This window comes from Callorhinus ursinus, unplaced genomic scaffold (genome assembly GCF_003265705.2).
Source record: "Callorhinus ursinus isolate GAN/ISIS: 27379988/994484 unplaced genomic scaffold, GSC_fseal_2.0 scaffold84, whole genome shotgun sequence".
NCBI lineage: Eukaryota > Metazoa > Chordata > Mammalia > Carnivora > Otariidae > Callorhinus > Callorhinus ursinus.
Window position 1 is genome coordinate 3,235,082 of NW_027397146.1, and position 26,187 is coordinate 3,261,268.

The 26,187-nt window shown below is 55.0% G+C and overlaps 1 protein-coding gene across 3 annotated transcripts in view; it reads right to left on the bottom strand.

Annotated features, from left to right (window-relative positions):
* The window catches only part of PDZD4 (PDZ domain containing 4), a 29,710-nt gene extending 3,640 nt beyond the window's left edge, over positions 1 to 26,070 (bottom strand). Inside the window, exons 1-4 of one of the 3 annotated variants that reach the window (XM_025862871.2) lie at positions 25,674 to 26,070; positions 2,192 to 2,445; positions 1,098 to 1,188; positions 553 to 651 (exon numbers count right to left, since the gene is read on the bottom strand). In XM_025862871.2, the coding sequence (XP_025718656.1) occupies positions 553 to 651; positions 1,098 to 1,188; positions 2,192 to 2,445; positions 25,674 to 25,733 (504 nt within the window). In that variant the 5' untranslated portion in view covers positions 25,734 to 26,070. The remainder of the gene's footprint in view (positions 1 to 552; positions 652 to 1,097; positions 1,189 to 2,191; positions 2,446 to 25,673) is intronic. The other 2 variants (XM_025862870.2, XM_025862872.2) reach the window with 2 other exon arrangements.
* Positions 26,071 to 26,187: the final 117 nt, after the last annotated feature.

Here is a 26,187-nt window from a genome sequence, read left to right on the forward strand (position 1 = left end):
ACACCAGCCTTGGGGCTCGATGGGCAGTAAGATATTCGTACAAAGGTAGACTTGATGAGAGTGTGGGGGCAGCTGGCGAGCCATCCGCCCTCCTGTGGACACACACGCGTCTGCCACGGACAGGTGGGGAAGCACAACCCTGTGACTACCAGGAGGAGCTTAACATCACAGGGCCCAGACCTCAGCCTTGCTCACCGTCCCAGCCTGGGCACAAGTCTCCTGGGGAGGACGGCCTGGCCGAACACACACTGAAGCCGCTAGCTGCCCCGTATGATGCTAAGCAGGCCCCGCCCCTGGCAGCCGGGGCTTTCTGGGCAGCCTCAGAGCCCTGGGCAGCATGGAGAGGCCACAGAGATCGGACAGCGTGCGGACTCTCCATGTGTCAGAACACCCCACCTCCGCACCTGCCACCACAGTGCCCTCCCCTCCCCGCTGCCGGTGCCGTACAGATGGATGCCATCCACGTCCAGCCCAGATGTCCTAGCACACAAAGAGGAGGCATGGAGCCCCACTGCCTCCTAGAAGAGCCACTCCCGCACCCTGCCTTCATACCTCTCCAACGTAGATGCCCAGGTCCTCCTCATCATCCGTGCGGTAGCAAACCATCAGGCCGAGCTTGTCCCGGTGGTTGGTCTTATACAGTTCCACCTCCTGCCACAGGGGCCATGCGGGAAGCAAAGGAAGAAAGCCCCCAAAACGTGTGAGCGAGGAGGCATGCTACGGGGGTGGCAGCCACGGCCCAGCCCCAACCCCAGCAGCACGCCCCCGGAGCCAAGTTTCCTGCCTCCAGCTTGGAGGGTCTCTCTTACCACCCCGAGTGGCACACGTGTGCCATGGTCTCCCCTGCCAGGAAATGCCCGAGACACACACGAGACACACAGGACACGCAGGACACAGACATGCGTGGGACACAGACTCGCTTACACAGACTGACTAAGGGACCTCACCCATGCCCTCCCCAACTCAGCCCGTGAGCCTGAGTAAGCAGCCGCGCTTCGGCAAGGGCCACGAGGCTCGGCTGCCTGGGGACAAGAGGAGCCAGGCCTGAGCTGGGCTGCCGACAGCCATCCCTGCCCTGGCCTGGCCACCTGGCTCACCTCATACTCCAGCTCGTCCATACGGTCTGCCTCCTGCGGGCCGCCCTCCATGAACTCCGCCGGGTCATAATACTCATGGCTGATGGGGGGGCTGCCCAGGAGAAGGGGGGTCAGGCCAGCCATCTGCTCCTCTAGTGCCCTAGCCCCGGCTCCTGGGCTGGCCGGTCCCAGGGAGCTCGGCATGGAGCCCCTCCTTCTGAGCTACATGCATCCATGCAAAGACCAGGAATGCTTCTTGAACGGGAGTGTGCAGGGGTCTGCACTGAGGACACAGGCATGCCTAGCTCTCCCCACCCCATGCCACCCTGTCGCCCAGCCCAGCCCAGCCGGCAGGGTACCAACTTCTCCAAACTGCAGGTGCCCCTCCCCCCCGGCCCCGGCCCCCCCCGCCCCCCCCATGCAACGCCCCCAGGAGTTATCCAGGCCCCAGAGGACTGCTGGGGAGTAGAGGAGGACCCACTCTACCTCCAGGGGCAGCCCTCCTTGCCCCAAGGCTAAGCGTGGCTGCTGGCGGCCAGGGGCCTCACTCTCTGCGGAGGAGGGGATCCCGGGACCACCACTCTGCAGCACGGGTTTAGAGGAGCGGAATGAGCCACCGGGCCTGGATGAGAGGCCCTTCTTCCGACTGGGCCAGAAAGAAGCCGAAGAGATGGAGGAAGTTCAGAGCAGGGGAGGATGGGACAGACAAGGATGTGAGAAGATTCAAGGAGGGATGCTTGAGAGGCAGAAGACGATGGACGGCAGAGGAGAAGAGAGGATGGAGGACGGGAAGGGGCTGAGGCCCTCAACCTTCCAGGAGCAAGCTCCCAGGATGCTCCTCCCTTGGCCCTGGGGGGTAGATACCAAAGGGAGCCTGTGTGTGAAGCCTCCCCACCCCACCGCCCCCGGGGCCCTAGCCTGAGGCTGTAGAGGCCTAGAGATTGCTGAGCCCTTGGATGCCACAGTCAGCTCTGGAGGCCAAGGAGCCTGCTTCCTGCCTGAGAGGGCAGGCCAGTCGGGGTCTCCCTGCCACGCCCAGAGCTGCGGCAACGTAGCCTCTGGGGGGCGTGCCCTCTCCGGAGGCAGGGCCCGGGGCCCTCCTGAGGGCGACTCACAGCTCAGACAGGACGTACGGCTCCAGGATGACCATGGGCGGGGTGGGCGGGCGCAGCTTGCCCAGCGCCATGATATGCTCAAAGGTGATGTCGGTCTGAGTGCCACTGTCCACCAGCTGCAGGTCATGGCATGAGCTGTCCCCCCGGAGGCGGGGGCTGCGTCTCAGCACCTGGATCACTAGAGGCTCCTTGGAGGAGCGCAGGGCCTCCAGGGTTTGCTCCTGAGACAGCTTGGAGAGCTCCTTCCCGTTCACCTGCGGCAGAGACACGCCCCCGTGAGAACCCGCCGACCCACACCCCAGTCTCCTCAACCAACGAGTGTGCTCTCCACCCTCATTCCCGGGTGAGCCCCGCTTCTCAGCCCTACCCCTACACAGTGCTGTCTGGGGATGAGGGAGCCCCCATGACTAGGCACTGGGTCTGGGGGCTCGGCCCCCGCCCTAGAACATCCTCCAGCAGGAGCCACCCACACTTCCATCCTCCTCACTCCAGGACCTGCTTCTCGTTCTGGCAGCACCGAGGCCAGAGCACTAGGAGATCTGCAGAGTCCCCCTTGGCAATGACTGCGCATCCTGACATCAGGGCTGGAGGAAGACCTTGACCCCTCTCCCAGTGGGAGTCAGTCCATAAATGGGTTCAGGCAGGAGGACTGAAAAGAGTATGCAGCCATTAAGGACAGCATCTCTGTCCTCAAGGCAATGACGGAGTCGCTGAAGAGAAAAGGTGACACACACAGAGCCTCCTGACATGGCAAGACAACCTAAGGGAGGTGCCAAGGAAGTGACCCTTCTAAGATCACCGCCATTTCTTGGGCACTGATGTGCATCTCCCCCGAATCCTGATCTCAACAACCCATTATGCAGATGAGAAAACCAAAGTTCAGCAAAATGAAGGGAGTGAGTCAAGGTCACGAGCCCGCCCGGGCTGCATAGTGGTCTGAGCCAGGGAGAAGGCTGGCCTGGTGAAGCCTCACGGGAAGAGCAGGGCCACAACGGGCGGAGGGTGGAGGGTGGAGGGTGGAGGGTGGAGTGCTTTCTGGGGCCAGCTGGGTGGAGCAAGGTGTGCCCTCAAGGGACTTGGGGGGGCCCAAGCCTGGCCCCAGCCCAGCCACTGATTTCTGCAGCAGCCTGTATGCCTTGGGCCCTGGGATGGTCACTTTTGGGCAAGTGAATCAGGTACCACAAGCTGTGACCTCAGGGTGCTCCTTGGTGTGGAGGCAAGTAGACTAAGGACCAAACAGACACAGCCAGCATTCAGGGAAGGTGCCATGAGAGCAGTGAGGGGCGGGAGGCAGGGATCAGGAAGCAGTTCCTGGAGGAAGGGGGTGGCAGGGTCTCCTAATCCACTCAGCAGCTCGTGGAAGGGCTGTTCTGGGCCCAGGGAGGACACACACCAGCAGGGATACTCCAAATGGCTACACCCCGTGGGTAACCATGGAACCAGACCTTTGAGAGGCTGCTAAGGAAGCAGAGGGCCGGCCACACCCCATCTAGGAAGGGGGTAGGGAAGGCTCCCTGAGCAGAGGGCACCTGGCCCGCATCAGAGGAAGGGAGAGAGGGAGGCTTGTGAGTCCCTGCCAGTCCGCGCGGAGAGTGCAGGGCCCGCGGACCCAACACCTGCCCACCGAAAAAGGGGAGAAGGGCCGCACTTGGGCACAGTGGCCGGGTTGTCCCGGTCTCCGAATTCCCACAGTGCCATCTCTGTCCCTGGGTGTCTCAGGGGTTTGGGAGTTCTGCAGAGAGATGCCCAATCCAACTGCAAAATCGTGTCTCCAGGCTGCTACGTAAGAGACTAACCCCTGGGTGTCATCCCAGGGAGAGGCCTGTCTTAGGAAAGCAAATAATTACCTATCTGCTACTTCATTATGTCCTTGTAGATAAGAATCTCAGTACTGACGTCTCCCCTCTCCACAAACTCACCGTGGTCAGAAAAAAATGTTTTAACCAATCTGGTCTACTTATAAAAGAAACACAGGTTCATCGTAGAACATTTGAAAAATAGAGAAAACCATAAGGAAGAACACAAGCATCTGCCAAGAAGGTATTAGTTGCCAACTAAGGGTAAGTGTGAGAATGTGGTCGGTACCACCGGGGAGGAGGCAGTATAAAGGCGGGGGGTGGGGGGTGAAGGCTGAGTGCACGGGAGAAATTCTTCGGGAAGCTGCAGGCCAGGCAGTGTGGGAAAGGCTGTAGACAGAGGGAATGTGAGGAATGGCCTGGAAGACCCTAGAAGAGGCGATTGTGAAGCTGTCTGGAAATCTGTGAGCCAGCCGTTACCAACACTTTGATGGACTGATCTTACAACGGAATGCATTATATTCAAAACAAAAGCAGTAAGTACTCCAAGCTCATGACTTTCTAATTATCTTACTACACTCTCGTATTTGTGCCTAGCGTGTCTGGGGACAGGAGATGCTATATAATGGCGTGTGCCTGTGCGTCTCTTCCCGTGCTGAGTGACATCATGCCGCGATGGGGATATTTACACCACGGAAATCAGCAACTGCTCCAAACCAAGGCTTTTTGTCTCGGACATTGACCAGCTCCCCACTGCCCTTAAGTCAAGGGCTTCCCTAAAATGCAGAAGGGGCTGGGCTGTCCTCAGTATCTCCAAGGGCTACGTGTCCCCCTGAAACTCCCGCAGCAGGGCCACAAGTGTGCAATAGGAGGGCTCAGGTGACATTGAGAAACGCAGGAATGTCTTTCTCCCTGGAATCTGTTGGTTAGCCTGCGGCCATGTTGCTATGGAAACTGGGCCCAGAGAGTGGGGAGGGGGGTGCAGGGTGGGCTGGGACGTCAAGAGGAGGGTGGGCACCTGCAGAGATGGGGTCATCACAGGGAGGCCTGGGGTGCCCAGCAGCCTTCCCCTTGACCCACATGCTCTTTCAGCTTCCTCTCTCCTCTTCCTCAGTCAGTGGAGGCTCCCAAGCTAATGAAGATAAGTGGGGCAGAGACAGGCCCTGACCAGTTAGAAATGAGCCCCTCCCAGAGCAGGTGAGGGCTACGGGCAAGGTGGGGAAGTGTGGGGTGATGAGCAAAGTAGCCCGGGGCCAGGCACACAGTACCGACCCAGTGCTCTGCCTCAAGCCCTGCCCTCGTCCTGCCAACATGAGTTACAGAAGGACCACAGGTGCCTGCTCCAGTCTCAGCACGTCTGAACTCAGGCCGGCTAGCCCTCAGATTCCCCACCTTGAGTCACATGCAAATGTCTCCACAGGCCCAGAGGCTCTCCCCACCAAGACACCCAAGACCCACTCCCGCTCACCACCTCCCTCCCCTGCTGCCACCACTCCAAGCCCCTGGCAAACAATCCAAACTGGAATCAAAATCCTAAATGGACAAAGCAAAACTGCCTACCGTGGAGGTGAGAGAACAATGTCCATGATGTTGGAATAGAGAATTCTTAAGATGAACAATGGGAAAGCAAGAATGGAAGACATAAATTTGACTATGTTAAAAGTAAAACTTCCGAACAAGGGACAGAAACACAGTGAAAAGATAAGACAGGCTAAGAGAGGATGCTTACAATGCCTAGAACTGATAAAGGATTATCCAGAATATTCTATAAAGAATTCCAACAAAACACTAAGAAAATACAAACAACACAGTAGGAAAACCAGCGCAAACAGAAGAGGGAGCCCAAACCAAGCCATGGGCTGTGAGCAGCATCGTCTTAACAGCCAACACTGGAAGCAGCCCAAGGAACCACCAGGGGCAGAACGTATCAAAAGCTCATGCTGGGGCACCTGGGTGGCTCAGTTGGTTAAGCGACTGCCTTCGCTCAGGTCATGATCCTGGAGTCGCGGGATCGGGTCCCATATCGGGCTCCCTGCTCAGCAGGGAGTCTGCTTCTCCCTCTGACCCTCTTCCCTCTCGTGCTCTCTCTCTTTCTCTCTCTCTCTCTCTCTCAAATAAATAAATAAAATCTTTAAAAAAAAAAAAAAAAAAAAGAGGGCGCCTGGGTGGCTCAGTTGGTTAAGCGACTGCCTTCGGCTCAGGTCACGATCCTGGAGTCCCGGGATCGAGTCCCACGTCGGGCTCCCTTCTCAGCAGGGAGTCTGCTTCTCCCTCTGACCCTCTTCCCTCTCGTGCTCTCTATCTCTCATTATCTCTCTCTCAAATAAATACATAAAATCTTTAAAACAAGCAAACAAAAGCTCATGCTATGTTCCTCCGTGTGGTATATGGAAGCACTCCTGCTCATTAATGGCATAAATAGGAGAAAACGTGCATCAGAAGGACAAACCGAAATCCCTCCGGCGAGGGAAGGAAAAGAATGGGGTCAGGAATGGGTGTGCACAGGCGGCTTCAAATCTGCCTTTTTAAGGAAAAAATGCTGAGGCCAAGGGGCCCTACTTTTCTGTATTTGAGAAATATTTCAGAACAGTTGCACGTGGAGGGGCAGCCAGGGGCAGGGAGGCCAGTCCCCTACTTGGGGGGGCTAGGTCCGCGGGAGAAAATGGCCTGTTAGTACTAAGGAGAGCGGCTCCCGTCGGCTCGCGGGCCCCTCTGCCAGGCTGGCGGCCCAGGGCTCTGCGCAAGCGCGCCACGCGTCGAAGCGGCGGAAGTGCAGGCCCCGGGGGGTGAGGAACGCGCCCCGGCCCCCGGCAGCCGGGAGTGCAGCGGCCGGGGCACGCCTCCTGTGGAGCAGCGCTGAGGAGCCCCGTGGGAGAAACCCCTCCCTGCCATAGAAGCAAGAGTTGGGGATATTGGGAAGGGGGTGCCCGTGAGGGTGGGAGGGGTGAGGGCAGAGGGCATGGGAGTGTGGGCGCGTGGGAACGGGCACAGAGGTGTGGGTACAGTGTTGTGGGGGTGGCCTCTGCGCATGGGGTGGGTGTGGGATCAGGGAGTGGGTGGCTTGTGTGGGTGGGCGGTAGGGCTTGGTGGTAACAGGAGCAGGTCTATGACCCTGTGTTGAGCCCCCTTCCTCTAGAGGGTCTTCTCTTGCCCTCCCGCCCCCGGCCACCTCCCCACTTAAGCTCTAAACGTCAGCCTCTTATCATTCCCCCTCCTTCATGTATCCTTCTCTCCTCCCTCAATAGCTGCTCATCACTTCCCGCCCGCCTCCTGTCACCTACACCCACTCAGGGACAGGTGCCCAGGTGTATCCATCCCTGGCCAAAGAGTCACACTTGCTGGCAAGCACACACATGCCGAGGGAGCCGTGAAAGGCCCAGCGGACACCCAGGGAGAAAGCGGAGCATGCTAAGCATGTAGCACAGAGGGGACCCTAGTAGACCCAGCACGTGGGCATGGCTTGACAGCCCTGAGCCTTGACTCCCCTCAGGCTGCCAAGCAGGCTGGCTGCAAGACTCATTCACTTTCCCGCCTGAGAAGGCCTGACGGGGCCCGGCGGAGGTCAAAGGCTCAGCATGGGCCAGAGGAAAGACAGCAAGCACATCCTCATCCTCAGCTGAGAGGTAGAGCCAGGCCCTGAGGGGCCCCACCCAAGCTTCCAAGCCCTCAGCTCTGCTTCTGTGTCTGCCGTCTCCCACCAGGCCAGGGCGCCTTCTTTTTTTTTTTTTTTTTTTAATTTTTTTAATTAAAAAAATTTTTAAGATGTATCTATTTATGAGAGAGACAGACACAGAGTGAGCATGCACACTCGAGTGGGGGGAGGGGCAGAGGGAGAGACTGTCCAAGCAGACTCCCCACTGAGAGCACAGCTGACAAGAGGATGAGAGAGGGGGGCTCAATCCCAAGACCGGAGATCGTGAGATCTTCCCAATACCCCCATGATCATGAGATCATGACCCAGGGCGCCTTCTTATATCCAGAAGGAATGCAGAATTAGGATCACATTGGGAACATCATTTCCAGTTCAGGGAGAGCAATACCTGCTGGCTACGCCCATTGTCAGAACGTCTCATTATTAGAAGATGTTGCCTTCAAGTACAAACCTCCCTCCTTTGGAACAATCCAGAAGAAATCCACTTTGTCTTCCAACACCCCACGTATGCCTGAAGCCCACTTGAATGTCCCACATCCTCCCTCGCCCCAGTTCCTGATGACTCTCAACTCTAGCCCTCCGGGGCAGGCTGGGCTGGCCTTGCCATGTGCCAGGCATCATTCTTTGCCTTAGCTGGAGCCATCTTTTGGCAGCCGATCCTGTTGGTTTTCACAGCGTGCTTGCAGAGCAAGCAAACCCTCAAGCACTGCCTCGCCCGAGATAGACTTTGTAACTCACTACTCAGGAACTCTCCGAGCACGGATCCATTTCCTGCTGCCCACATGAGCCCAAGTGGGTTGACCTGAGACCCACAGCTCTAATGCAGTCCCAGGTGAGCTGGAAGTCACTTCATTTCCACTGTGGGGAGAGGGGACCCAAGCTTTAGAGACATCCCTTTGCTCAAATGTGGCCCAGGTGGCCTGGTTCCCATCTACACACCGGGAGATCACTCACTGCCCTAGGTCCCCAGGCACTGAAGCACCTTGCCAGCCCAGCCTCCACAGGACCCAAGGGCAGTGGCCACCTCCAGACTCCAGGGTGCTCAGCAGCCCTTATGTTGGCTGACCCTGTCACCCAGTCACTCACTCTTGGTCTGAACCTTACGCACTGTAAAGTGGTAAACTTTCTGCAAGAATTTGTCAGTAACTATGAAGAATCTTGAAAATGTTCATCATACCCCCTTTGATCCAATAAATTTGCTCTAAGTAATAGATTTTAAATAGTAATAATAATAGATACCATGTGAATTACAGGGATGGCCAGAGCAGCTTTTTTGTTGTGGTAAAATACGCCTAACATAAAATTTGCCATTTGACCATCTGAAAGTGCACACTTCAGTGGCATTTAGCTCCTTCAACATTGTTCTTCAGCCATCACCTCCATCTCGTTCTGGGACATTTTCGTCCCTGCAAAAGGTGACCCTACCCATTCTCTCCACATTACCCTAAGCCCCAGCCCCCACCACCCCCTTTTCTGTCCAGATATCAATGGAATCATACAGTACGTGCTCTGATGTGTCTGGCATCGTTCCTTAACACATTTTCTAGGTTCATCCATAGTGCAGTAAGCATTAGTGTTTCATTAGTACTTTATGGCGGAATAATATTCCATTGTATCCCATAATATTCCTTTATATGGATGGACCACATTTTGTTTACCCATTTATATCTGTCAATAGACTGGGTTGTTTCCACTTTTTGGCCACTGTGAATAATGCTGCTATGAATATTTGTGTGCAAGTTTTTGAGACCCCGTTTTCAAATCTTTGGGCTAGGAGTGGAAGTGCCAGGCCCTATGCTCCATCTACGTTTAACTCAGTGAGGTACCAGCATTATTTTTATTTTTATTTTTTTTAAAGATTTTATTTATTTATTTGACAGAGAGAGACACAGTGAGAGAGGGAACACAAGCAGGGGGAGTGGGAGAGGGAGAAGCAGGCTTCCCACGGAGCAGGGAGCCCGACGCGGGGCTCCATCCCAGGACCCTGGGACCATGACCTAAGCCGAAGGCAGACGCTTAACAACTGAGCCACCCAGGTGCCCCTACCAGCATTATTTTTAATGCCAACAACTTCACAACAATCTTAAGCATTAAGTGTCTTCTTCATTAAAGCATACAGCTGCCCCCCCAAAGTCTTCCAGTAAAATGCCTTTTTCTCAAAAAAGATATAATGGGGCGCCTGGGTGGCTCAGTGGGTGAAGCGTCGGATTCCTAGTTTCGGCTCAGGGTCAGGAGATCCAGCATGGTGTTGGGCTCCACGCTCACCCTGCGTGAGACTCTCTCCCTCTGCCCCTCCCGCCCCTCAAATAAATAAATAAATCTTTTTTTTTTAAGATTTATTTATTTATTTTTTGAGAGAGAGAAAGAGAAAGAGCAGGAGCAGGAGGGGCAGATGGAGAGGGAGACAGAAACTCAAGCAGACTTCGCTGAGTGGAGAGCCTGATGTGGGGCTCAGTCTCACGACCCTGAGATCATGACCGGAGCCGAAACCAAGAGTCTGATGCTTCACTGACTGCGCCACCCAGGCACCCCAATAAATATATCTTTTAAAAAAAGATATAAAATGACATGTGAACTAGGATGATTACCATATAAAATATGTTTATGGAAAAAGGCTGGAAAAGAATATATACAAACATTGTGTGAGGGAAATCTGAGATTTTTCCCCTTTTCTTCCAAACTTTATATAACATGGCTATGGTTTTTTTTTTTTTTTTAAGGATTTTATAATCTATTGGACAGAGAGAGAGACAACGAGAGAGGGAACACAAGCAGGGGGAAGGGCAGAGGGGGAAGGGCAGAGGGAGAAGCAGGCTTCCCGCGGAGCAGGGAGCCCGATGGGGGGCTCGATCCCAGGACCCCGGGATCATGACCTGAGCCGAAGGCAGACGCTTAACGACTGAGCCACCCAGGCGCCCTGGCTATACTTTTTGAAAAAAATAAATAAATGTTTATGAACTGCAAAATAAAAAACACCATTGCTGGAAAATTCTCATGATAAAATATTAAGCAAAAAGGACTGTTTAGACCAGTGCAACCTCAATTCTGGGAGCATGGATCTGGGCGTATGTTACATATATTCATTCATTCGTATGTGCATATGTGTTCAACACATTTTTTTTTAATTTTTTTTTAAGATTTTATTTATTTATTTGAGAGAGCGAGAATGAGAGAGAGAGAGCACATGAGGGGGGGAGGGTCAGAGGGAGAAGCAGACTCCCCGCCAAGCAGGGAGCCCGATGTGGGACTCGATCCCGGGACTCCAGGATCATGACCCGAGCCGAAGGCAGTCGCCCAACCAACTGAGCCACCCAGGCGCCCACAATACTTTCTTTAAAGACTGGGAGAAAATTCATGGGAGATAGTATTTACAGGTGACTTTTCTTTTCTCTTGTTCTTTCTAGTATTTTCTCCAATGAACATCGCTTTTATAATCACAGAGAAAATATACAAAAGCAATCTAGCCCATGATATATTCTGACCTGTTCTCAGTTTCCCCAAGGCTCCAGACTCTGTGGCAGGTGACAGGTTTGTTCTCCTGGCTCCAGGGCAGCCCAGGATGGGACGGCAGCCTCCGGGCCCAGGCCCCTTGGGTGCCCATTAAAGGAGAGCAGCGGTAATGAAGTCACATCAGACTCCACATCCACACCTGGTCTGAGGAGGCTCAGGAGAGGCACTGCTTTCTCCCTCTACTGCCTTCCATTTCCGGCCCGGGTGTCCCAAAAAATGGGCCTGGAGTCCCAGAGGGAGTGAAGGAGGCCCCGGGGGGACGCTCGGGCTGTGGGCTCCAGGTGAGCGGGGGGGGGGGGTGTGAATCACAGCCACCCACCCCCTAGAGGAGGTGGCCGCGAGGGCCCGGCCCCATGCCCACCCCAGGGGCCACTGGGAGACTGGCCTGACCACGGGGCCGGCCAGTTAGGCTTAATGGGCCTCAGGCCCGGGGGCAAGACTGAGCAGATACGTTCCCCATTCCCCCAGCGCAGCCCTCCTCTGCCGGCCCCCTACTGGCTCCCTCTAAGGTGGGTGATCAAGGTATGGGCCCCAGGGTCTGAGCAGAAGAGGACAGGAGGCCCCTGGGGTCGGGGGGAGCACTGACCCCATAAGCACCAGCCAACGAGGCAAGGAGGCACAGCAGACAGGCCCCCAGGTCTGCCTTCACAAGGAGCCTGTGGCCACCCCACACACAATGCCCCCCCCAGCCCCTCAATGCAAGCCAGGTCACAAGGGTGGGGCCCTTCCCCACCAGGGGGTGGAACGGCACAGAGGAGCCAATCAGGTGGTGGGGTGAGGAGACAGGATACAAGCTAGGGCAGGGATCTACCTCAACCCAGGCTCTAAAGGAGAGTGGGGGGGTGGGGGCGGAGTTGTAACGGTGGAAGAACTTTCTAACAATCAGGGGTGTTGGGAGTGAGCAAGGAAGGTGAAGGGGGATGTCAGAGGCTGTAGTGGGGATGGATCTGGGGGACTGGGCCACTGCCCCCTGGTCTCTCCCGTTCCAGGGGGCTCCAGACAAGGGACTCATGGGACAGACCTGTGTGGTCTTGCATACGGCTTCTCCAGGGAGCAGGGAGACAGTAGGAATGAGCCCTGGAAGCAGGGAGGGCTCCCCTCTGCCCCAGGGCACCCTTCTGGAAGCTGAGAGGCAGACTGCTTCAAGCCTGGTTGGAAGGTGGGAGGGGGAGGGGGCAAAGCTGTATTTCGGAAGGTCCGCAGCAGGGAGCCCAGGAGATGAGGTCAGCACAGGGGTTATGGGTGCACAAGTGACCCTCTGTGTCCCCAGGCAGCTGGGAACCACTGGAAGGAAGACGTGTTCTGTCTCCCGCCGAGCACTGGGAGAACAGGAAGAACAGCCAGGAATAAGACAGACGTGATCTCTCTGCTCAGGGAGGCTAGTGCCAGGGGCGGAACTCAGGCAAGAAACAAGCAAGTAAGGCCTTTTTGGACTGCATTCAGAGCAGTGAGTTATGTGGTCGAAAATGCTAAAGCGGGGACTGCTTTCGATCGAGTGTGCAGGGACAGCCTCCCCGGGGATACTTGACCTAAGACCTAAATGATGACAAGGAGTCCCCCCATGGTAGGGACTTTGAAGAACATTCCAGCCAGTGCTAAGCCCTTGATGCTCTCTGGAGAATAATGTGCACATCGCCCCGGCCTCTATTGAGGAGCGTGCAGGAGGGGACCAAGCGGAGGCAGGGGAAAGAGCAGCAGGGAACCACAGTGGCCCAGACCAGAGATCATGGTGCCTTGGCCTGGGATGGAGGTGGCAGTGGTTGCGAGGGCCCAGGGGAAGGGAGAATGGGGAGTGCCTGCTTAATGGGTATGAAGTTCCCTTTTGGGGTGATGAACATGTTCTGGAAATAAATAGTGGTGATGCGAATGTACATGTCACTAATGGTAAATTTGATGTCATAGACTTTCCCACAATAAAAATAAGACTGCCATCCAGATCCACAGAGACAACAAAGGTGAGGATCACTGTGGATGATGCAGGGGTTGGGGTAAACACGGGAAATGGGCATGTTTTATTAATGGAAATTTTTTCTCGGATTTAAAGTTCCTGAGACATGCAAACATCCTCAATGCCCCACTCCACCTACAGGTGTCCCAAACCATGAGATGGAGGGGGAGGGTGCCTGGGTGGTGCAGCCAGTTTAGAGACCACTCTTGGTTTCGGGTCAGGTCTGATCGCAGGGTCGTGAGATTGAGCCCCCTAGCAGGCTCTGCCCTCAGCAGGGAGTCTGCTTGGGTTTCTCTCTCCCTCTTCCTCTGCCCCCATCTCTCTCTCGAAGATAAATAAATCTTAAAGAAAAAAAAAAGCAGGGTGCCTGGATGGCTCAGTCGGATAAGCGTCTGCCTTCGGCTCAGGTCATGATCCCAGGTCGCACAGTCACACATCGTGCTTTCTGCTCAGCAGGGAGCCTGCTTCTCCCTCTGCCCACCCCCCCACCCCCCCACCCCCGCCGCTCGTGTTCCCTCTCTGGGCTCCCAGCTCAGCGGGGAACCTGCTTCTCCCTCTCCACTCCCCCTGCTTGTGTGCTCTCTCTCTCTGTGTCTCTCTGTCAAATAAATACATAAAATCTTTAAAAAAAAAAAAAAGCCTGAGATGGGGCACCTGGCCGACTCAGACGGTAGAACATGCGACCCTTGATGTCAGGGTTGTGGGTTCGAGCCCCGTGTTGGGCTAGAGATTACTTTAACATAAAATAAATTATAGGGCGCCTGGGTGACTCAGTTGGTTAAGCGACTGTCTTCGGCTCAGGTCATGATCCTGGAGTCCCGGAATCGAGTCCCACATCGGGCTCCCTGCTCGGCGGGGAGTCTGCTTCTCCCTCTGACCCTCTTCCTTCTCGTGCTGCCTCTCACTCTCTCTCTCTCAATAAATAAAATCTTAAAAAAATAAATTATAAACAAAAATCACGAGATGGAGGAGCTAACGGGGAATTGAATGTAGACAGAAGAGGCCCACAAAGGACCATGAGGCGCGCTTACATTAAGCAGTTGGGAGACAGAGACCCAGAGTTTACAGTCAGCCAGAGAGAAGCTAAGGAGGAAAGCTGAACAAGACAGTGCATCGAGGGGCATCTGTTAAGAGGTGGACCATCGCAGAGGGGGACACTCAGCAGGCTGGGCTGGGCGGGGTGTGAAGCTCGGGAACTTTTGCAGAGAATGGGGTTGGAGTGGCTGGGGGCTGGGGGAGAGCGCTGCCTTTGGGTTTTACCAGGCGTAGAGACACCTGAGAGTTCTGAATGCTGATGCGAGGTTTACAAGAGGGAAAATTCAGGCCAAAGAGCGTGGGGAGCGGGGGGGGGGGGCAGGCACCAAGACCTTGGGGGACATTGGGAGTAGGCGCGGGGAACACGGGGGAAGAGAAGAAACACCAGCGGCAGGTGAAGGAGACATAGGGGCAACGAGGGGACGCAGGGGCCGGCGAGAGCTCCGCGGGAATCCCAGCGGCTAGTCGTGATCCCGCAGGGGCCGACCGGCCGCGGGGAAGGCGCCGAGCCCGCTCCGCCCCCGACGGCGGAGCGGCGGCGCCCCGGGCGGCGGAGGGCGGGGCCCCGGCGCGCTCGCCCCGCCCACCCCCACCCCCCCGGGCCCCGAGCAGCAGACAAAGAGGGCGGCGGCGGTGCGAGCAGGGCTGGCCGTCGACTCCCGCACGGGCGGTGGGCGCGAGTCCTCTCCCACCCTCGGCTGAAGCGAGTCTCCGGGCCCTGACCTAGGGAGGCTGGCGCAGCTGTGCGGGGGATCCACAGGAGGCCCTCGCCGTACTTCCCAGCTGCTGTGATGCGGGCCGTCTGGGCGGGCGGGGAGGAGGGAGGGAGGAAGGGGCCGAGAGAAGAGCCCTGACTGGGTGCCGGGCGGGGCCTGCGACCCCAGGGAGGCCTGCGAAAGGCCCCTTGCACTCGTGGTAAGGCGGGGAGTAGGGGGTTACCTACATAAATGACTAGTGGGGACCAAGGCTGCTACATTAGGACTCTCCTAACCCCACTCTGCGGATGGAGAAACAGACAAGGAGACAACAGACACCGGAAGTTGCCCTCTGCCCTGGCGCCGTGAGTCTTGACTGATGGCTCTCAGCTCTGCTGACAGGAGTGTCCAAGGGACACTTTGGATGTACCTGTGTCTCTGGCTTCCCAGGTTCGGACAAGTGTTATGGGGACCCCCAAACCGACAGAGCAGGCTCTCCGTCTTTTCAATGGCCCAGCACAAGTCCTCACCTATTTTCCCAACTCTGGATTTTGAAAATGGTCAACCCACAGGGACGTTGCAACATCTGACAGTGGATACCTGCATTCCCTTCAGGCAGATCTCTCCCAGCGTGCACATTCCCACACCTGCTCTCCCCTTTCTACACACACATTTTGCAAGCAAGATGCCAACACCAATGCTCCCATTCCAGGAGAAACCACACCACCCTTAATGTGCTCATGGATTTAGCACTGATGTAATCATCAGCCACCCCCACATCTCTACAAACGTACCACTAATACCCTTACAGCTTGTTTGTTTTTGTTTCTGAACCCAGGATCCAATCAAGGACCCCACACATTACATTTGGTTGTTAGGTTCTTTTTTCTTTAACGTTCATGGCATTGACCTCTTGGAAGAGTCCAGGGCAGCTGCTTTGCACAATGCCTGAGTCTGGAACTGCCCTCATTAGATTCAGCTTAAGTGCTTTGACAAATTGCTGGGTCCTACCCCCTCCCCACCACCAGCATCAGGAGGCACTGGGATCAGATCGTCCCACTGCTAGGGATGCTTGATTTGGTTTAGTCACATGATCAAAATCATGGCTGCCAGGTCTCTCCCTTTCCCTCCCTAATTTACAAGACACCTGGGGTAATGCCTTGAGACCCTGTGACCATCTTGTTCCGGACAACCTTTATGTAATGGTTTTACCATCCGAGGATGATCCTTGCCTAAATGAATTGCATCAGTGGCTACGAAATGCCTTAATTTGTAAGAATTCTAGCAGGGCACAGCAGTACATTCCATCATCATGTGACTGGTCCAGCGAACAGCATGGCCCCAGTCGTGGCTACCTGGACAAACCACACCATTCAACCCCCTACCTGTACCCACCTCTTCTTGCCCAGGGGCAGGAGAAAGAAAAGGAAGCATGGGAGGGCTTCATCTCAAAAGCCTTTTTAGTAGGGCGCCTGGGTGGCTCAGTTGGTTAAGCGACTGCCTTCGGCTCAGGTCATGATCCTGGAGTCCCGGGATCGAGTCCCGCATCGGGCTCCCTGCTCAGCAGGGAGTCTGCTTCTCCCTCTGACCCTCTCCCCTCTCATGCTCTCTTATTCTCTCTCTCAGATAAATAAATAAAATTTAAAAAAAAAAAAAAAGCCTTTTTAGTAGTTTGGGAGTGGTGTGTATGTCTGGGTGCCCACGTGAGCTGATTGTGTGTTGGTGAGGGTGTGGGAGATGGGAAAGGAGGCTTGCTTAGCTAGAACACAGTATGTCCCTTGGGAACCTCAGTGGGGCAAAGACCCCTGGAAATTGATTTGGTAGGTCTCAGGTGATGCCTCGCCTCTTAGTTGTAGCAAACTCACTTCCTAGGTCATGTTGATGTGATTCAGGGCTTCACTGATTTATCCCAAGTTCCTTCCTGAGGTCTTTGCTCTTGGCGTGGTTGGTGCAAAGCCCAGCAGTGTGGACGTGGCCTGGGAGCTTGTGAGAAATGCAGACTCTCGGGCCCTGGACCTGCTCCAATTCTGCATTTTAACAAGAGCCTTAGGGTTGAGTTGTGCTGGCCCAGAGCACCCCCTCAAGGAACCAGGAAGGATGCACACATACCTGAATGGGGTTCAGACACCAGACAAGTGACTCAAAGGGTCTCTCCTTCCCTCTTACCCCTTCCCTCCCCAAAGCTGCTGAGTGGATGGTGGTGCCACCCAGGGTCTGCTGAAATCCATCGGCCCTGCCTTTCTAGGTGAGAGCAGGTCTCTCAGGGCACCTCTGAAGTCTGCCTGGAAAGAGTGGCTAGGAAGGAAGGATAACCCAGATGGCCTGTGTGAAAAAGCAAAGCAATTCTTGAGGTCATCATCAAGATCAACTTTGCAGGGGGTGGGGGGTGCGCCTGGGTGGCTCAGCCGATTGGGCGTCTGCCTTCGGCTCAGGTCATGATCCCAGGGTCCTGGGATGGAGCCGCACGACGCATTGAGCCCCACAACACATCAGGCTCCCAGCTTAGCCGGGAGCCTGCTTCTCCCTCTCCCACTCCCCCTGCTTGTGTTCCCTCTCTTGCTGTGTTCTCTGTCAAATAAATAAAATCTTAAAAAAAAAAAAAAAAAGATCAACCTTCAGGGGTAAGCTCACAACTAAAAACATCCACCCGCCCACCTCTGGGCTAACCTGACTGGCCCAAGAGCATGATCCAAGTCTAGCAGTAATCAGAATGATATTCTTTATGAGATGCTCTTCATTTCCGCTGCTCAAAGCAAGCATGAGCAAGAGGCAGGCTGCACTACAAAGAAGCCCCTGAGCCCCAACTTCTCAGTCTTTCCTCCTCTGGCTCCTCACTAATCTTAGACCTTACAGTTCACAACTCGGGCTCCTCTTCCTGTGTAAAGTTTTCTCTCCTTTCTTTCACATACAGAAATCCTCAGAATAATACTGAACATTCTTCTGTCACTGGACATTAACTGTGTCATGTCCACGAGTAAGGCTGTCTCCACCCAACTGCCACGCCTTAACCACTGACCAAATGGCCTGATGGCAACAACTCCACCCCCTAGCCAAATGAGATCCCAGGGGACCCAGTGCCTGATGAGCAAAGGTTGCTGATTTCCCCATGGCAATGACCCTGGGAGGCAGGCACTCTTTATTCCCACATGGTACCGTCTTCCCTGTGGGGACCCAGAAACAGACGGAGGGAAAGACCCACCCAACCCCACTAGAGCCCCATGCTGGGCTAAGTACTCTCAAGTGTTTTTCCTTTGGTATGTGTGTGTTACGTGTATTTCTTGTTTTTAAAGCTTTACTGAGGTATAATTGCCATATAATCAAATGCACATATTTAGAGCATAACACTTTATAAAGTTTTTTTTTTTTAAGATTTTATTTATTTGACAGAGAGAGACACAGCAAGAGAGGGAACACAAGCAGGGAGAGTGGGAGAGGGAGAGAGAGAAGCAGGCTTCCCGCCGAGCAGGGAGCCCGATGTGGGGCTCGATCCCAGGACCCTGGGATCATGACCTGAGCCAAAGGCAGACGCTTCAACATCTGAGCCACCCAGGCGCCCCAACACTTTAAAGTTTTGTAAATAAACACCTGTGAAACCATCATCACAATCAAGATAGTGACCATTTCCTCAAGTATCCTCATGCCCCTTTCCGCCCATCCGTGCAAATGCTGATCTGCCTTCCAGTCACTAGAGATTAGTTTGCATTTTCTAGAATTTTCTACCCCAATGGCTCAGGTAGTCCTTGGAACTGAGGTAAGGGAGGAAGGGCACTTTAAAATGTTGAGACAATGGAAAAACATGGTGATCCTGTGTAGGTGATGGCTACTGGGATTCAGTGCCCCATTCAAGCGCTCCAATTACTTCCAGAGGGCCTACTTCAGGACAGGCAGGGCACTCAGCAGCAAGGCACGATGACAGAACCAAATCCTGCTCACAGGAAGCCCCCACTCAAGGGGCAGGGAGCATGTCAGGGTGAGGAGAGCCGCCACGGAGGATGAAGATGGAGAGAGGGGGCAGCTGCGGGCCCGCTGCCCTCCACCCTGCTCTTGCAGCACACTGGGCCCTTCTCTCCCCAACTGTTGCCTCTTTGTTCCCCGCCAGTCTCTCCCATTACAAAAAGGCGGGGGCGGGAGGGCGGGAGGGGTCTCTGATCCTCAGCACAAGGAAGGATGGCTGGCACAGCGGGGGGCTCCGCCAGCAGGAGCCTGAGGAAAAAAGACCTGGGGGGGCGGCACAAGGGGACCTGGAGGGCTTTCCTTTGACCTCTCTGGATATGGACAGAGGGGAGCCGGATGGTGGTCCTGACTCACTCGAGGCTGAAAGAAGGGATTAGAGCAGAGGTCTGGCCAAGCCCTGTAGGGAATGGGTGCAGTGGGCCAGGGGCCACTCTCCTTTGTCACATAGGTCTCCTGTGCACCAGGCCGGCCAGCAAGCATGTGATGGTGTCAGAGAGGGGGGACCAAGATCTAGAAGACTGGGGTGGCAGGGGAAAGACAAAGAGGCAGAGAGAAGCCCAACAGAGTGGGGCGTGATTAGACCCACGACAGAGGGGTCAAGGTGCCCCAGGGCAGGGCAGCGGCCCCCAGCCTGCAAGGGCACCAGGAAGGGCTCTCAGCAGGCATCGTGCGCCTTGGTGCTGACTCAGCTTCCTGCCCACCTTTCACCCTCTGGCACCTGGTTGCTGCCTATTCCTAACTCAACGTGCAAGACCACCCACCCCCAGGATCCTTCTACCTTTTCTGAGCTTGTCGAGCTTGTTGGTGTGTGGCACCCCGCCCCCACCCCAGCGCCCGCCCGGTTCAATACTGACCGGACAGAAGTGGGGCTGGAGCTCTGCGGGGCTGGAGCTCTGCGGGGCTGCACTTAGCACACGGTGCTGGGCCACATCAGTAGCGTAAAGGGCCCAAGCCAGGGAATGTCCCAGTAGCCACCCAGAAAACATTTGACAACGTCTAACAACACTTCATCATAAAAACACCCAAACTACGGGGGCGCCTGGGTGGCTCAGTTGGTTAAGCAACTGCCTTCAGCTCCGGTCATGGTCCCAGGGTCCTGGGATCGAGCCCCGCATCGGGCTCCCTGCTCGGCGGGAAGCCTGCTTCTCCCTCTCCCACTCCCCCTGCTTGTGTTCTCTCTCTCTCTGTCTCTCTCTGTCAATTAAATAAATAAAATCTTAAAAAAAAAAAAAAAACACCCAAACTACGAATAGAAGGGAACTTCCTTGACTTGATAAAGAGTATTTATGAGAAACCTACAGCTAACTTCCAACTCACTGGTGAAAGACTGGAAGCTTCCCCTCTTAGATCAGGAGCAAGGCAAAGATGTCTGCTCTCACTTCTTTCCAACACGGTACTGGAGATGCTAGACTGAGCAAATAGGCAAGAACAAGAAACAAAAGGTGTCCAGATTGGAATGGCAGACGTAAAAGTATCTCTATTCACTCATGACATAATCCCACATATAGAAGATCCTCAAGAATTCACTAAGAAACAATGAAAGCTAATAAATGAGTTGAGTAAGGTTGCAGCATTCAGGATCAATATATAAAAATCAACTGCATTTCTACACAGTGGCAATGAGAAAGATGAAAAGGAAGTTAAGAAAACAATTCCCGGGACGTCTGGGTGGCTCAGCTGGTTAAGCATCTGACTCTTGGTTTTGGCTCATGTCATGATCCCGGAATCCTGGGATCCACCCCAAGCACTGGGCTCCCTGCTCAGCGGGGAGCCTACTTCTCCCTCTCCCTCTGCTGCTCCCGCCCCCGCCCCGCTTGTGCTCTATCAAATAAATAAATAAAATCTTTAAAAGATTTTAATAAGATCTTTAAAAGCCACCCATCAAAAAAAATCTTTAAAAAAATAACAGGAGCACCTGGGTGGCTCAGTCGGTTAAGCGTCTGCCTTCGGCTCGGGTCGTGATCCCGGGGTCCTGGGATCAAGCCCCACATCGGGCTCCCCGCTCAGCGGGAAGCCTGCTTCTCCCTCTCCCACTCCCCCTGCTTGTGTTCCCTCTCTCACATCGTGTCTCTCTCTGTCAAATAAATAAATAAAATCTTTAAAAATAATAATAAAAAAGAAAACAATTCAACTCACAATAGCATCATAAAGAATAAATCACTCAGCAGTAAATGTAACAAAAGTGCAAAACACTGTTTAAATAAACTGAAGATCCATGTGGAAAGACATCCCATGTTCATGGGTAATACTCCACCCAAATCGATGTACAAATTCAATTCAATTCCTACAAAACTGCAGCTGGCTTCTTTTTAGAAACTGGCAAGCTGATCCTAAAATTCATATAGAAACTTAAGGGACCCAGAATAACCAGAACAATCTTGAAGAGTACAAAATTGGAGGGCTCACACTTGCTGATTTTAAAATTTACTTACGGGGCACCTGGGTGGCTCAATTGGTTAAAATGTTGGACTCTTGGTTTCAGCTCAGGTCATGATCTCAGGGTCATGAGATTGAGCCCTGCATCAGGCTCCTTGCCTAGCACAGAGTCTGCTTGAGATTCTTTCTCCCTCTCCCTCTGCCCCTCCTTCTGCTCGTGCGCGCTCTCTCTCTCCCTCAAATAAATAAATATTTTAAAAATTCACAAAAATAAAATTTACTTACAAAGCTATAGTAAAAGCAGAGTGGTACTGGCATAAAGATAGACATTTCTCCAGAAAAGACATACTAATGGACAATGGCATATGAAAAGATACTCAACATCACTCAGGAACTGCAAATCAAAACCACAATGATACCACCTCATGCACAGTAGGATGGCTGTAATCAAAAACATGCATTGGGGGCACGCGGAGAAAGCGGAACCCTCTTACATTCCTGGTAGGAACGTAAAGTGGCCCAGCCCCTGTGGAAAAGAGTTCGGCAGCTCCTCAAAAAATGAAACAGAATTACCATATGATCCAGCAATTCCATTTCGGGGTATATACCAAAAAAAATTAAATTATTTTTTAATTTAACTATTAAATTAAAAGGGACTGAGGGTGCCTGGCTGGCTCAGTTGGTAGAGCATGTGACTCTTGATCTCAGAGTTGTGGGTTTGAGCGCCACGTTGGGTGTAGAGATTACTTAAAAATAAAATCTTTAAAAAATAAAGATAAAAAAATTAAATAAAATCTTTTTAAAAATAAAATAAAAGCAGGGACTCAAACAGATACTTGTATACCCATGTTCACAACCGCATTATTCACAATAGTCAAAAGGTGGAAGCAACACCAGTGTCCATCAATGGGTAAATGGATAAATACTATGTGGTATAGTCACACAATGGGATATTACTCAGCAATAAAAAGAAATTTAGGGGCGCCTGGGTAGCTCAGTTGGTTAGGCGACTGCCTTCGGCTCAGGTCATGATCCTGGAGTCCCGGGATCGAGCCCCGCATCGGGCTCCCTGCTCAGCAGGGAGTCTGCTTCTCCCTCTGACCCTCCCCCCTCTCATGTGCTCTCTCTCTCTCTCATTCTCTCTCTCAAATAAATAAAAAATAAAAAAAATCTTTAAAAAAAAAGAAAAGAAAGAAATTTAGGGGGTGCCTGGCTGGCTCAGTCGGAAGAGCGTGCAACTCTTGATCTTAGGTCATGGGTTTGAGCCCCACATTGGGGGTAGAGAGTACTTAAAAAAAAAATTTTTTTTTAAAAGGAAAACATGATAAATGAAAGAAGCCGCACATTAAAAAAATCATATATTGGGGGCGCCTGGGTGGCTCAGTTGGTTAAGCGACTGCCTTCGGCTCAGGTCATGATCCTGGAGACACAGGATCGAGTCCCACATCCGGCTCCTTGCTCAGCGGGGAGTCTGCTTCTCCCTCTGACCCTCTCCCCTCTTGTGCTCTCTATCTCTCATTCTCTCTCTCTCAAATAAATAAATAAAAATCTTAAAAAAAAAAAATCATATATTGTATGGTTCCTATGGTTCATTAAGATGAAATGTCTGGGACAGGCAAATCCATACAGAGATTATTAGTGGTTGCCAGGGGCTAGGAGGTGCTGGGGGAAATGGGTACATGACTGCTAAAGACGGGGTTTCTTTTTGGAGTGATGACAATGTTCTGGAATGAGACAGTGGTGATGGTTGCACAACTCCCTGAATATATTACAAACCACCGATTGCACACTTTATCAGGGTATGCTCAATAAAGCTGTAGTTTGTTTTGTGCCATCAGGAGAAAAGGGCCTGGAGCTCAAGGGTAGGACAGACACTTGGGAGTCCTTAACCTGGGGGTTGAAGAATCTAAGGCACAAGGAAGTCCCGTGGCAAGTGGTGTAGGCGTGCATGTGCATTTCTCTGGGCTGCACTGTGCCCCACCCGGGTCCCTCACTCTCATGAGGTGCAGAGGCCACAGGCAGGTACAGACTGGACTGGGAGAAGCACCATTGAGGCTAGGGGAGTGCCAGTGTTTAGGGGAGTACGGGAGCCAGGCAAGGAGTCTGACTGGTCTTTTGGGACAAAAGCTTCTTTCTGCTCTGAGAAGAGGACCGGACTGGGCCAGGAAAGGCTCACCCCGCTGTGCCTGGGACTCCAGCCCCCAGAAACAGGGTCATCTGGGACCACTAATGGTTTTCCCTGCTTTCCAGCTTTTTATTCAATCTTCTTGTCTTCCCTTAATTTTATTTTATTTACTTATTTACTTTTGGGGGGGAGGTGCAGAGGGAGAGAGAGAGAGAAAATCTTAAGCAGACTCCACACCCAGCACACGAGCCCCGCACTGGGGCTCGATCTCACTACCCTGAGATCAGGACCTGAGCCAGAATGGAGTCAGTGGCTTAAGGGACTGAGCCACCCAGGCGCCCCTCCCCTTCATTTTAAAGGATCATTCCTCTTTTAAAACTGCACCCAGGCTCTGGTTCTGCCCAAACTTCTGCAGGAGCTTTAAAAGGGAGCAGCATCCCCAGAGAGGGCAGCTGGCATGCGGGCCCCTCCTCCTGGGGACCTATCGCCCCAAGGCTTGGGGCTCTCTCTCAAGGAAAGCCTGGCTCTGAACTTTCCTGCCCAGGTTCATCTCAAGCCCTCTTCCAACATGGAGCCTCCCTGAAGGCAGTCCCAACCCCAACTGTGGCAGCCTCCCCTCACTCACTGCCAGGGGGAGCCAGAAGGGTCACCTCAGTGTCGCCCCTCGACCCGGCTCATTTCAAGCCTGTAGGCAGCGCAGGTCGCCCTCTGCTTTCCACACACCCCCATGAGGTCGGCCTTAAATGAAATACTACCTCAATCCCTCTCTGAGGAAGTCAAGAGCCAAGAGCTTTGGAATCGCTTGCCATTTGGTAGAATAATTCCAAGAAAGGAAGGAGTGAGGGTGGGATCCCACGGCGCCACCAACCAACCAGTGCAGCGCAACCTTCCGCCTGCAGCCCCGGTGCCCACCACTGGGATTCCAAGGGACTGCCTTTCGGTCCCAGCGCGAGTTATTACCGAGCCCGATTCCACGAGCGGGCAATGACAATGGCCAGGCAAGATTTCCAGACAGCGGGAACAAGACAAGAGGCACAGCCCGGGGGCGGACGGCGAGAATGGAAGAAAGGCGAGGGACAGCGAGCGGGAAAAGCGCAGGGCCGCGCGCGCCCCGGGAGACAGAGCCTCAGAGAGGAGCTGAGTGGCGCGGCCAGGGCAGAGCAAGATTCCCCGTCGTGCCCCCTCCCGCTCACAGTGGCCAGAACCAGGCTCACGGCACCAAATCTGGGCTCCCGCGGCCTCCCCAACCCCCCGAGACGCTGATTCCTCCCCCACCCCCCTACACACCGCGCCCCCGTGGATGCTTACAGGAGTTCCCCCTATTCTTCTAAGGAGACCCCATTGCCCCCGGCCAACACCGCACGGACCTGCGCCTGCTCCCCAGCCCTGACCCATAAACCCTGAGTTGAAGTGCATACCTGTCTGCGCCGGGTCTGCCCCTGGGTCCCGACTCCCTCCGACCTTGAACTCCCTCACCTTAGCCCCGGGGGCGTCTCAGGCCACACCATGCGGGACATTTCCCTAGACACCTCTCTGAGCGCACACAGAAAGTACACACACGCGGGGCCCGAGGAGCCTCCGCGCACACACAGACGGGGCACAAGCACGCACTCACGAAGTCACGCCACGCACAAGCAAGGAAGCCCCGCTCCGGGCCACCGGGCTGGGCTTGGGTTCCGAGCGCGCGGCCGGGCGTATCCCAGCCTGCCCCGCCGAACACCTCCCGGTCCACGCCCCCCGCGGCTCTGGACCCGAGGCCCCGCAGGGCAGGGACCGAGCCGGGCACCGCTACCTGCAGACAGCCCTCCCCTCGCTGAGCCCGCGGCACCCCAGCCTGGGAGCCCACCATTTGGGCAGGGCCGGGGCGGAGAGTGGGCGCCGGGATAAGCGCCCCAGCCCCAGACCGCCCGCGTATTCCTGCGCCCCTGGCCCTCCGGGCCCTGGATGTGGCCGACCCCCGCGCCGCGGGTGCCCAACTGCCTCCCCCGCCCTGGGTCCAGCGGGGCGAGCGTGTACAGGGAACGGATCCCGTTGCTATGCAACCTCCATCCCGCGCCGGCGCCGGCAACACCGCGCCTCCGGGCTCCCGGGCCCGGGGTGCAAGCGCGCCGGACCGGGCCGAGCCCAACTTCCGGAGCCAGGCCGATCTGGACCCAGGATTCACGTCCCCATCTACTCCGGGCGCCCAAGGGATGCGCCCTACACCCCATCCCCACGCAGCTCCCCCCATCTGTGACTGGTTCCCACGGAGCGCCCACACCCAGCAGCCCCAGAAATTGAGGACAGGAATGGCTCCCTACCTCTTCTTCTTCGAGCCCTTCAGCCCTCCCAGGTTTGCGACCAGCTTCTTCCCCAGGTGGCGCCCACGCCCCCCGCCCCAACGGCCCCTACCTGAAGCATCACTTTGTACTGCTCCTCCGGTTTCTGAACCACGCACATATTACATCCCATGGTGCTGGCCAGCGAGGGGAGGAGGGCGGGAACGGGAAAACGCCTTTCACTGGCCGGAGTGCGGGACCTCGGGTCCCGGGCCGGGGCCGGGGGCCATACCCTAGCGCAGGGGGCGGGCCGCTTAGCGGGGGAGGGGAGGACGCCCCCGAGGGAGGGGCAGCTCCACGCCCCTCGGGTTAACTCCGCTGGCTGAGGCCAGGCGCGGGCATGCTCCCTCGCACCCGGCCAGGAAAAAAAGGGCAGCGGGGGGATGGGCGGGCGCGCCGGGCGTTGCTGGGCGACGGCCCCCCAGGAGGCGCGGGGGCGCGCCGGGCCGCCGGGGGCCGTCAGGGGCCGTGGGCCGCGCGCCTCCCCGCTCGCGGGGCCCGCCGCTGCCGCTGCCGCTGCCGCTGCCGCTGCCGCTGCCGCCTCCGGCTCCCACCCATGGCCACCGGCCCCGGGAGCCCGGCCCTCG